General features: G+C 43.1%; 2 protein-coding genes across 2 annotated transcripts in view; both read right to left on the bottom strand.

Moving 5' to 3' along the window:
* Positions 1-13,119, bottom strand: part of LOC308292879 (GTPase IMAP family member 8-like) — a gene marked incomplete at both ends in the record, with an annotated part of 407,153 nt that overhangs the window by 177,326 nt on the left and 216,708 nt on the right. The gene's annotated exons all lie outside the window — the stretch shown is intronic.
* LOC308292296 (chemerin-like receptor 1) lies at positions 7,842-8,822 on the bottom strand (the record flags this gene model as incomplete). Its single annotated transcript, XM_080734608.1, has 1 exon — positions 7,842-8,822. One exon carries the CDS (start codon positions 8,820-8,822, stop codon positions 7,842-7,844), a length of 981 nt encoding a protein of 326 aa, XP_080590734.1.

Genomic DNA, 13,119 nt, shown 5'->3' with positions numbered 1-13,119 from the left:
CTGGTCCATGGGAAGTATGAAAATAGCCGATCTACATGCTCACAACGCCTCGAAGGCACGCAGGAGGACAACTTACAACCCATATAAAAGAAACATTATACACTCAATTGAAGTTCTTTATGAGGAGATGTTATGGAAACTGTACAAGATCACCACCAAAGCCTTTACAACTTTCCCAAAGTTGCATATAAGAGAGAGGGGCTTTTCATCAATCTTTTTCCAAAAACTGGGACAAATGGACAAACAGGATAAAATATGCTGCTCTGCTGTTGATTGTTGTCAACTGGTTTTGGAATCTAATTCTTCTGGATGGTGAGTATACACTTGACTGCTGCTGCAGCTTGCCTATGCCGAACTCTTTTCTTGATGTCAAAAGTTGTCCGCTGAGACAGATGTTAATTAAATCGAAAATAGCAGATCTAGATTAGAAGTTCACAACGCAGCGCGAAGCGACTCGTTGTGAGCTTGTAGATTGGCTATTTTCACTTCTACTTGTTTGGGTTTAGTTTCTCTTGGTTCACGGGCTAAAACGTTTGGGAAGCAATACCATCGTGCTTGCTGTAGTAGACAGAGTGGTGTAAAATTAAGTAGATTAACTGAAAAGCTTTTGGAACTGAATGATTATATGACACTGGTGTTGTCTGTCTGTTGGAGTGTTGGTACCAAGAATGACATCTACTATAGACTATCTTGCTGGCTGGTGCATGTGGAGAGGCAAAGGGAAAGTGTAGTGTGCCGTTCCCGATTGTTTAGCAAAGAAATAAACCGCAGAAACCCGAATAAAACGCGATCAAATCTGCGAAAAAACGCCAGCGCGAGACGTGCACGCGCGCAGCGCGTGCACGTGGAGCGGCCGCGGGCGCAAAAAGCTCCCTGTAGCACCCCCTACTGCTCAGGGCTAGAACCGCGCCTGATCATGGCTTTAAATCGAATGAAGGTTTGTGAACTGTAGTCATCAACGTTGCATAAGGAGAATAAGGACTGTGTCCCTAAAGAAGTGAGGAGAACTGAGAGCCAAGGCCAGCACCCAAACACCCAGACTCACAAAAGGCGCCTTTCTGACACTGCGGTGGTTCTTGGCCCACATTGGCCACACCACACATACACATCTGTCAACACTGATGACCATCAGAATGAAGATACTGACATACATGTTCATGAGCATAATTGCGACCGTAGGTCGCATTTACTATCAAAAGCTCCACGGGCTGTCTGTCAGTGAGTCACACTTTTGCCCTGCTCATATCTCCACAACCGTTGCCCCGATCCATGCCAAAATTTCCACACAAACTCCTTGCCTGCCAAACTACAACTTCCAAGGACCCCCGGAGTTCCAGGGACCCCCAGGTCCCTGGGGGACCCCCAGGTGTAAAAACAATCACCACATACACGTCACACTTTCCCCCTACTCATATCTCGGCCACCGTTGGCCCGATCCATGCCAAAATTTCCACACAAACTCCTTGCCTGCCAAACTACAACCTCCAAGGACCCCCGGAGTTCCAGGGACCCCCAGGTCCCTGGGGGACCCCCAGGTGTAAAAAAAATACCAAATGTGCAAAAATGACCAAATGACCACCCCCACGGGGCTGCTCACAGGGAATTCCCGGGGACCACCCACTCCTGGTGCTCCAGAACGGATGCAAAAGTGGTGGCGCCCCCAGTGGAGGACCCCCTCCACTGCAGCTCACATAAAATGCCCTAACTTGGCCTAGGAGCGTCCGGGAGAGCCGGGGCCGGTACCTATTCGTCCGCCAAGGCAACGCGGAGACCCCACCCCTCATTTCTCACATGGCCCTCTTCTAGCGAGACCTACGGTCGCTTATCTCCCGATTAGGGAGTCTTACTGGTGATAGTGTTCAGTTTGCACATGAATTTACCAAAAGGCCAGTTGAAGTCCAGAGCTGTTTCAGTAATTCTCAGGGGCAGGGACACTGCAACGAGGAAGTCGGCCAGGGCGAGGTTGAGGTACCAAACAGTGCTGACGGTTTTCTTCATTTTGAAGCACCCAGATGACAACACCGTTCCCCAGCACACCGAGCACAAAGACCAGGCTGTGAATGGTGAGAGACACGATCTTGAGGGATTCGTAGAGTTCATCTTTAGCCATGGTCCTAAAAAGTGAAATAACAAAACAAAGTTACGTGCTTTGTTTTATAACATCATTCCATAATTATTGGGTAGGGCTCAGTAAGGACATTTCACACAATCCTTAATTAGATTAGCAGTGAGATAAAACAAGCAAAAAAAAATCACACCCAGTGTAAAGTGAGCGGAACTTTATAATATGGTACATGTTCAGAACGCCCTGCGAAGCTTGGCCAATGCAAGTTGGCACATATATAAAAAAAAAAAAGAAAAAATAAATAAGAAAAAAACAAACGAACAAAACACGCTACCTGTTTCAATGTGTTGAAGTGATGTCAGCCAGAGAAGTGTCTTCTTCAAACAAGTGATCAGTGAACACTGAGGAGCTCTTATATATCGTCGTTGTCGGATGAAAACCTTGTATGTCCAAAACCGTTCGCTTTGCATTTATCATTTTAAAAATGATTAAACTAGTGAAAACAGCCGATCTACAAGCACACAACGCCTCGCATCGTGAGGCGTTGTGTGCTTGTAGATCTGCAGTTTTCACTACTTTTGTGCGACGACCGTGTATGATGAAGCAAGGCTTGACTTTGCGAAAGAACATACAAATTTGAACCTTGGAGATACGAGGTTTCCACCCGACAACGACGATATATATATGAAGGTCTGATGAAATGTCTAGCGTCACGTCAGTTGTACGTACTACGCAGGGGAGGGCTGGAAGGAGAACTCATTCTGAGAATTTCAATGACAGCAGCTCTAAAAGTGGCAACGATAATTACTCATTGTAATAACACAAAACAATTAATTAAATACAACTAAAATGCACAAAATAATGCATGCCCGAGAAAGAAAAACAAACAAACAAAAAACGTTGAAGTGGACTCTTAATAACATTGTTGAGCTTTCATGTGATTCATGTCAGCCACGCCCATGATGGTGCAGATATATGAGTGACACCCTGGACCCCACCCTGTTTGTTGGGGAGATGGAGCATGTCCTGAGACTAAAGCAATCAGTGGCAGAGAGGAGGAGACACTGGGGTTCATACCAGGGATGTGCTGGCCATTGGGAAAAGCGGGACAACTCCCGAACGGCCGGTTCATTCCTGGCCGGTCCAGGCCGGCCATTAGGAAAAAAAAAAAAAAAATGTCGGCCTTCGTTCCATTTTGGGGGCTGGGCGGCCAACAAAGTAAATCGTCACTGTCGGGCAGAAACCTTGTATCTCCAAGTTTCAAATGTGTAAATCTTTTCGCAAAGCAAAGCCCTGCTTCATCATACAAGGCTGTTGCACAAAAGTAGTGTGCGAGCCGTTGTGTGCGGTGCGAGGCATTGTGTGCTTGTAGATCGGCTGTTTTCACTCGTTTAAATCATTTTTAAAATGATAAATACAAAACAAAAGGTTTTGGACGTACAAGGTTTCCACCCGACAACAACCAAATATAACTCATGTAATTGGCCCACTGGCTTGTCACTTGTCATGATCTGAAATGGCAAATCTTTGAGTAGCAGCAGCGCTATAGAGAGATCTCTCTCTATAGCACGCAATGAGGGCCTCTCCAACTCTTTTTCCCGGGCTGAATCAGGGGCCCAGCATGTCCCTGGTTCATGCCGATTCCAAGGAAGACTAAGCGAGTACCGTATATCACATGATCTATATTTCCTGCTTGCCAAGATACATATGGAAAGACATGTTGTGACAAACCACTCATCATTTCACAAGACTTCACCAGAAGAGGAAACGAAAGAAGTGAAGTCTCCTGCTGTACATATAAGTGTACAGGGGCGTCAATTGGGTATGGCAGGGGTATGCAGCTGCCATATACCCTGGGTCCGGAGGGAAAATAAAAGTTAAATATAAATATAAATCCATGAATGTCTCTTTGTCTATCTGTTCTGGTTTATGTTGTTAAACTAGACCAGGTCACCTGGTTCTGCCAGACCCGCAATGAAAATCAGAATGCAAGGAAGGGGGGGGGGGGGGGGGGGGGTGGATCAATCTTAGTCTGGCCTCTCTCCTTTGACCTGTCCGGCAAGCGTGACGCTGGCTGGAGTGCAAGACTCCAGCTGGTATAGCTCGTGGGATCCTTAAGGCACGCAAACCTCCCCACCACTGAACTAACACATGAACACACAGGATTGTATAGGCTGAGCAGCTGGAAATGTTTCTGAGCTTGTAGATGGGCTGAGGAATTTATAGTGTCAGCAGCTCGTCAGCCAACTCAACTCAGCTGGTCCTGTACAGGTGACGGCACTCAAGGCAATCAGCCGAGCAAGGGAAGGGAGGGGCAGATGAGCAGTCAGAGGCAAACACAGGCACACTGAGGAAAAGAGGGACCGACCGACCGACCGACAGACCGACAGACCGACAAAGCCTTTTGTAGGCCGACCCCCTGGGTCTGGCAATTAGAGTAAAATAACTACAAATGCAAAATGTAACAAAATGGTCACTTTAACAAGGTATTATAATTATATTCTCCACTCTTGTATTCTCCCCATCTTGACAAAATGGTATATTCCCAGGTTTCTGTAGGTCAGCTGCACAGGAGCAATGCATTATTGTTAATTGTAGCACGTTCACTAACATGCCATGTTTAGCTGCACTTGAACAACCGTTGCAGGCTGCCATATCCAGCCCAAGAAACCGTAGAAACTGGGGGAAAAAAATAAATTAACTTCTTAAAATAAGTGTATCATGCCTGTTGCTAAGGTATGGCAACATGACTGGCGTCTTGCACGTGCGCCTTCGCGCGCGTGCAAGACACCAGTCATGTTGCCATACCTTAGCTTTTTCGGAACTGCCGCTGCTGTGTAATGTAAATGAAACAGGATACAGAGCCCTTTACGTACAGCATGTACAGTACAGTATGTCTTATCAGTTACAACCACAACCTCCAGAGAAGGGAACTTGAAAAGCCACAAACAAAGACATCGTTTGACAAGACTTCACCAGAAAAGAAAAGATGGAAGGAACTGAGGTTTACTGTAAATGAAACGACACTGAGTGCTGCATAATTCAGTAAAACCTGCACGCTCACGGTGATGAACAGAACTTTCAGGCAAAGCACAAATCATTGCAAAATCTCTCCAGCTAACTGTTATTTTTGAAACATTTTGAACAAGTGGATGTTTTTAATACAAATCTTCTATTCTGAGGGTCCCTGGCACAAAACATTCTCAGACGGGGGTCCACAGCCAATTATATTTAAATGTTAGGGTCCTTGGAACAGAAAGCTTTGACAATGTTGTTTTTATTGCTATTATTACTTTTTGTTTTATTTCTTGCTAATATAAGAGCATGTACAGCATACATGGGCAACTGGCAGCCCGGGGGCCACATGCGGCCCCCACCTTCACTTAATGCGGCCCGCAGCTTAATACCGGAATACTGACATATTATTGATTTCAGCTACAATTCCAAATATGACCTGCTATAATTCCATCAGTCTATATTAGTACCTTAATGAATAGTAGAGTTGTAGGCTATAGGTTTTTTTTAATGTATTTGTATTTACTTTTCATAATGTTAACATGGGTATATAACTAAATGCATTTGAAATTAAATCCAAATGTTACATTTCAGGATTCCAATTAAAAAATAACAAAAAAATAATTCAGGATTCCAATTCAAAAGAAGCAAAAATAGCCGATCTACAAGCTCAAAACGCATCGCAGCGCGTAGATCTGCTATTTTTGCTTCTTTTGCATGAGATACTAGAATGACAAAGTACAATGTAGCAATATGTATATATATATGTATATATGTATACATATGTGGCCCTCTGGAGTGAAGGTGGAAATACAGTGGCCCTCGCCATCATCAAAGTTGCCCACCCCTGATGCAGAGGATTCAAGATTTAAATTAAAATGAAGTGAAAATCAGTTTGAATCTTTTTGTAACTGCCCCTTGGTAGGAAAAAAAACATTACAACACTGAGAAGAACCAGACTAATATCCACAGTGTTATTGTGTGGCTAAGCGAGGCTATCTCTCTTTATCTCCAGCTATTTAATAAACTGAAAAATTTGTTTTCAGGTAGCTTGACAGTTCTATCCCATCAGGAGAGTACCCTGATTGGATGTAGCCTACATGGCAAAAATCAATAACTGTGTCAAAGGTCATGGGTGGCACCTGTCAGTCATCGTGTCTCTCAATTGTGTGCCTGCTTGGTGTGGTGAAAAGAACTCACTTCCCGTGGCTTGTTTAGAACATTGGCTCTCAAAGTGGGCCCCCCGAAATCTTTTAACAGAGTAGGTTTAGATAGATGTATTTTCCTGTGTTTAGGTGAATTGTGTGATTTAGATAATTTAGGGCACCCCAGCCCTGGGGCTTTTGGTTGAACAGTGTTTTAAAAAAAATATTTTTTTCCTATCTCAGTTAAACTTTGACATTTAAATGTGCGTGAAGCACTTTGATGCCTACCCATCGTTGCTTACCTTCAGGGTCGTCTTGTGGCTCCTACATGACCATTGAGGCTTCTGCCTCACTGAGGTCACCATGAGGACCCAGTTATGTGCTGACCTTGACTTCAGGACATTCATGAGGCAAAGTGTGCTGTGTGAGCGCAGCCTTTTAGAGCAACACTGACCTCAAGTGGTCGCTCAGTGAACTGAACACTAGTAGGCTACTCAGGTTTTCAGTGGCATAAAGTAGCTAAGTAGGCTCATTTACTCAGTCAAGTAGCCTACTGTACCGAAGTGCACTTTCAAGGATGTATTCTTACTTAACTGGAGTATTTATACATTTTTACTTCTAGTCCACAACATCTCAGATTCAACTATTGTACTTTACTACACTACAATTATATTAAAACTTTAGTAGGCCTAGGCCAGATTTAGTAGGCTACTTTATATACAGCTCTGTGTCTAGATAGGGATAAGTTTGCTTTGCAGCAGTGGTGGTTACAGAACATGCCCAGTAGCAGACAAAGTACTCAGTATTTTTGAGTCACTCTTGGACAAATATGACACATTGTGAAAGTTGCTTAGTCAAATAATTGCTTTTAAAAATATTTAAGGATTCAAAAGTATACATTTGAAAGTATATTTATTTTTCCTTTCCTTTTCCTTTCCTTGTAAAAAATATATTTTTGTTGACATTTTCAAAAATAGTTGTGTTTTAAAAGTAGACATAAAAACCTGGCACAACCATGCTACAGAAACAGACGATCTAACACATATTTCAGGGAAACCTAGATATAATTTAACTATACACAAGTGATCTCAATAACAATCGATACAGTGATTGGCTGGTGCAACTAGGACACACAGGTGACTCAAATAAACAATTATCACAGGAAAGATAATCATAATAACCAAACAACCTTGCAGTAGTTACAAGTAAAGACTAGACATACTGCAGCCTGCAGCCTAGACATACATAAAAAAGGTAGACGCCTCCTTCGGCTCTGGGGCGTGTGTCTTGGAGGATAGCCAATTTGTACAAGACTGTATGGCTGCAGGTGTGGAGTCACCATTGAAGTCCCGGAAAACATGCGCTGCGATTGGCCAGTAGTCACTTTGAGTGGCTTTTGGCACTTCCATACTTCCGCTGAAGTGTGGAGGTCACGTGACATCCGGCCCTGTGTGGAGGTGTGAGGTACTCCATGTGTCTGCAGATAGACGTTACTCAGTAATTTACAAAATGTAGAGTGTGCATCAGCATCATATGCCTGCCCAACAAAACCAATGGCCAACACAAAATGTATTTTTTTTTTTCTGAAAAAAATAAATTTACAGTTGTGCTTACAGTTACACCTGTGCCTCAGAAAAGGAATCTTTGCTATGACTGGTGATCCCTGCATTTGTAGAAGTGTTGGTCTGAGGCAGCTCTTCAGCGAAGGCTTTCTCCAACACTTTCAGGACAGACCTGCGAAACACGTTGAAATCCTGGCCCATGAACATGTACAAGAGCGGGTTCAGGCAGCTGTTGAGAAATGCCAGGCAGGTGGCTATGGGTAACCCAATGTTGAACAGCACGTTCCTCACTGTTTCACTGAGATATTCCCCCACCAACGCAAATAATTCTATGATGCAAAGGGGCGCCCAGCACAGGAAAAAAACTGTGATAACAGCTGCTATGATTTTTAAGGGGCGACCTGAGTGGCTGGCCAGCAAGCGATTCCTCCTCAACCGGTAGATGATGACAGAATTGCAGGAGACGATGACGGTGAAAGGGACCACGAATCCCATGAGGATGTGAGTGATTATCATGGCCCTATGCCCAAACAAGTCAAGTTCAAAGTTGCAACTGATGGTGGTGTCATTGTCACGTGTGTCCCTAAAGATGAAGTGAGGAGAACTGAGAGCCAAGGCCAGCAGCCAGACACCCAGACTCACCCAAGACGCCTTTCTGACACTGTGGTGGTTCTGGGCCCACACTGGCCACACCACACATACACATCTGTCAACACTGATGACCATCAGAATGAAGACGCTGGCAAAACTGTTCAGAAAGAGAATGGTAGGACACAGTTTGCACATGAATTTGCCAAAAGGCCAGTGGTCGTCCATAGCTGTTTGTGCTATTATCAGGGGCAGGGACGCTGCAACGAGGAAGTCGGCCACGGCGAGGTTGAGATACCAAACAGTGTTGATGGTTTTCTTCATTTTGAAGCCTATCACCCAGATGACAACACCGTTCCCCAACACGCCGAGCACAAAGACCAGGCTGTAAATGGTGAGAGACACGATCTTGAGGACAGTTTGTTCATCTTCACCAGACAGATCCATGGTTTCATTGTGATAGACAGCAGTTGTGGTCATATTCTCCATCGTCCTAAAAAATATAATAACAAAACAAAGGTACATGCTTTGTTTTATCACACCATTAATTGTCTTAATTCCTGGGTAGAGCTAGTAACACTCCATAAGCATTCATAGATGCCGAAAAAACTGATGATGAAACATTTCACACAACATTTACAATCCTTAATTAGAGGCAGTGAGAGATTATAAAGAAAATCACACCTAGTGTAAAGTGAGCGGTGCTTATGCGTTAATTGCATTAATCGTCCCGTGAAGCTTGGCCAATGTGACCCTAGGGCTCTATTTTGATTGTCTTAAGTACCAGCTCTTATGCCTTAACTTAAAGGCCTGTCCATACTGTTTCTGACCACTGAACCTTTCATCCGTAGGGTCCGATTTAACTACAACATTACATCACTCGCATCTTCTGAAAAGCATTACGCCGAATTAGAGTTTGGAAAGCTGCACGTTGGAAAGTCGGAACTCTCCAACGAAAAGTTCGGTGGTCGGAGACAGTATGGACAGGCCTTTAGGTTAAGGCAGGGGTCGGCAACCCAAAATGTTGAAAGAGCCATTTTGGACCAAAAGAACCCAAAACAAATCTGTCTGGAGCCGCAAAAAATTATAAAAGCCTTATCGTCGTTGTCGGGTGGAAACCTTGTATGTCCAAAACTTCGTTTTGTATTTATCATTTTAAAAAATGAACTAAACTAGTGAAAACAGCCGATCTACAAGCACACAACGCCTCGGTGCGAGGCGTTGTGTGCTTGTAGATCTGCTGTTTTCACTACTTTTGTGCGTCAGTCTTGTATGATGAAGCAGGGCTTTACTTTGCGGAAAAAAAACATACAAAGTTGAAACTTGGAGATACAAGGTTTCTGCCCGAAAGTGACGATAAAAAAAATGTTAAAACAAAAAATACTTTGTCCATTTTCATACATTTTTGAAAAAGCTCCAGGGAGCCACTAGGGCGGCGCTAAAGAGCCGCATGCGGCTCTAGAGCCGCGGGTTGCTGACCCCCGGGTTAAGGCATAAGATCTGGTACTTTAGACAATCAAAATGCAGCCCTATGTGTACAAACAGACACCAATTGACCAATAACAGTCAAGACAGATGCGTGACAGATACAGACAAAGCCAGATGTAGGAACGGTAAAAAGGAAAGAAGAATAGATACCTGTAATCCTGTATCAATGTATTGCAGTTATGTCATAAGTGTCTTCTTCAGACTGTGGACAGTGAACACTGAAGAGCTCTTATGAAGGTTTGATGAAATGTCTGACGTCATGTCAGTCGTGCGCAGGGGAGGGCTGGAAGGAGAACTCATTCTGAGAATGTCAATGACAGCATCTCTAAAAGTGGCAACAATAATTACTCATTGTAATAATAACACAAAACTAGAAAGATGCAATTCTGGGAAATTGCGAGTGTTGCTGACATGACAGGGAGAAAGGAATGCTTTTAGGCTAAGCATCTCTAAAAGTGGCAACAATAATTACTCATTGTAATAATAACACAAAACTAGAAAGATGCAATTCTGGGAAATTGCGAGTGTTGCTGACATGACAGGGAGAAAGGAATGCTTTTAGGCTATTTTTAGAGGTAAGTCATTTTCCGTTTGTTTGTAATAGTTGTAGGCTAGAAAGAGAGAGAGAGAAATGGTCGAGTGAGCTCCACTTTGTATTGTGAGTAAGACGGGACCTGTGTTGCATTGCCGATTAAAATATAATCTCTTTAGGCCTAAGCCTATTTATTAAACCACAATCGAATGTTGTTTACTTGCATAATGGGGACACTTTTTTTTAATTGTATTTTTTTTTCTTCCTTTTTTTTTTTTTTTTTTGGACTGGTCCCCCTCAGCAATGGCGCTGGTTTTGTAGGCCGACAAAATCGGCCTACAAAATCGGCCTACAAAACGTCATACGCACGTTCCTTTCTGTCTGTCTGTCAATTTGCAATGGCAAATAAATAAAGTTTCCCCAGGACTATAATGTGTTGCCCTGTTGGGCAACCACACTAATAATTAATTAAATACAACTAAAATGCACAAAACAATGCACACACGAATAACATCTTTGAGCTTTCATGTGATTCATATGTCAAAGCCATGATGGTGCAGACAATAGTGACAAGCTACAGTTGGACTCGAGCCAAGGTTCTGACCCAGGATGAGACTAAACAGTTTTAGATGCTCACAGGTGTCCAATAGGATGATGTTTGTTGGGGCGATGGACCATGTCCTGAGACTATAGCAATCAGTGGAAGAGAGGAGACACTTGCATGTTACAACCTTATGCTCTAAGATACATCAGCGTCTACACTTTCTTCGAAGACTAAGGCTTTTTGGAGTCAGTGTAAATATTATGTTGACCTTCTATAGGGCTAGTATTGAATCCATCCTGAGATATGGTATGTCTAGCTGGTTTGGTAACTTGACTGTTGTATACAAGTCTCAAATAGCTAGGTTGGCAAATATGGCAGGGAAGATCATGGGTATGGCCACCCCCCCGGTCACCCCTCAAGCCATCTTTGAGCAAGCAGTAGTAAGACAAGCTCGGAACATTTTGTCCGACCCCTTGCATGTTCTGAAACCAGAGTACGATCTAATGCCATCGGGCAGGAGATTTGGGACCCCAACATGCTACTATAATAGATATAAGCACTCGTTTGTTCCTCTGTCAATCAAAATGCTAAATGATAGACACATAACTAATTGAGGACAGGCTCTATTGGTTGTATGTGTATTTTTCTGGTTGTCTTTTTTTTTTAGTTTCTTTTTTGTTTTTGTTTTTTCTGTTAAGTGTTTATATGTATGCAGCTGTGACTGTCTCCAAGACAAATTTCTCCCCTGGGAGACAAAATAAAACTGAACCTTGAAAACTGAACCTTGACACTGGGGTTCATGCTGATTCCAAGGAAGACTGATTAGGCCAATATCACATCAAGATTGCCGACCTGCCAGGGGCGTCAATTGGGTATGGCAGGGGTATGCAGCTGCCATACCCTGGGGAGAATAAAAGTTACTTTTAAATATAAATCCATGAATGTCTCTTTGTCTATCTGTGCTGGTTATTATGTTGTTAAATTACAGTAAAATAACTACAAATGCAAAATGTAAGAAAATGGTCACTTTAATAAGGTATTATAATTATATTCTCCACACTTGTACTCTCCCCAGCTTGACAAAATGGTATATTCCCAGGTTCCGCAGGTCAGCTGCACTGGTGCAATGCATTATTGTTAATTGTGGCACGTTTACTAACATGCTAAGTTTAGATGCACTTGAAAAACCATTCCAGGCTGCCATATCCAGGCAAGAAACCGTAGAAACCTGTGTAAAAAATTGACAAAAGTTGTTATTTTTTCTTCTTTTTTTTCAGACATTGTGAAAATAGCCGATCTACATGCCCATAACTGTTATTTTAAAACATTTTGAACAAGTGGATGTTTTTTAACACAAATCTTCTATTCTGGGGGTCCCTGGCACAAAACATTCTCAGACGGGGGTCCACAGCCAATTTTATTTAAATTTTAGGGTCCTTGGAACAGAAAGGTTTGACAATGTTGTTTTTATTGCTATTATTACTTTTTTTTTTATTTCTTGCTAATATAAGAGCATGTACAGCATACATGGGCAACTGGCAGCCCGGGGGCCACATGCGGCCCCCACCTTCACTTAATGCGGCCCGCAGGTTAATACCGGAATACTGACATATTATTGATTTCAGCTACAATTCCAAACATGACCAGCTTTAATTCCATCAGTCTGTGTTAGTACCTTAATGAATAGTAGAGTTGTAGGCTATAGTTTTTTTTATATCCAATGTATTTGTATTTAGGTTCATAAAGTTAACATGAGTATATGACTAAATGCGTTTGAAATTAAATCCAAATGTTACATTTCAGGATTCCAATTAAAAAACTAGACCAGGTCACCTGGTTCTGCCAGACCCGCAATGAAAATCAGAATGCAAGGAAGGGGGGGGGGGGGGGGGGGTGGATGGGCTGAGGAATTTATAGTGTCAGCAGCTCGTCAGCCAACTCAACTCAGCTGGTCCTGTACAGGTGACGGCACTCAAGGCAATCAGCCGAGCAAGGGAAGGGAGGGGCAGATGAGCAGTCAGAGGCAAACACAGGCACACTGAGGAAAAGAGGGACCGACCGACCGACCGACCGACAGACCGACAGACCGACAAAGCCTTTTGTAGGCCGACCCCCTGGGTCTGGCAATAACAAAAAATAATTCAGGATTCCAATTCAAAAGAAGCAACAATAGCCGATCT

This window comes from Nannobrachium achirus (assembly GCF_963921795.1).
Source record: "Nannobrachium achirus genome assembly, chromosome: 10".
Lineage (NCBI taxonomy): Eukaryota > Metazoa > Chordata > Actinopteri > Myctophiformes > Myctophidae > Nannobrachium > Nannobrachium achirus.
This window is presented reverse-complemented; position numbering and strand designations above follow the sequence as displayed.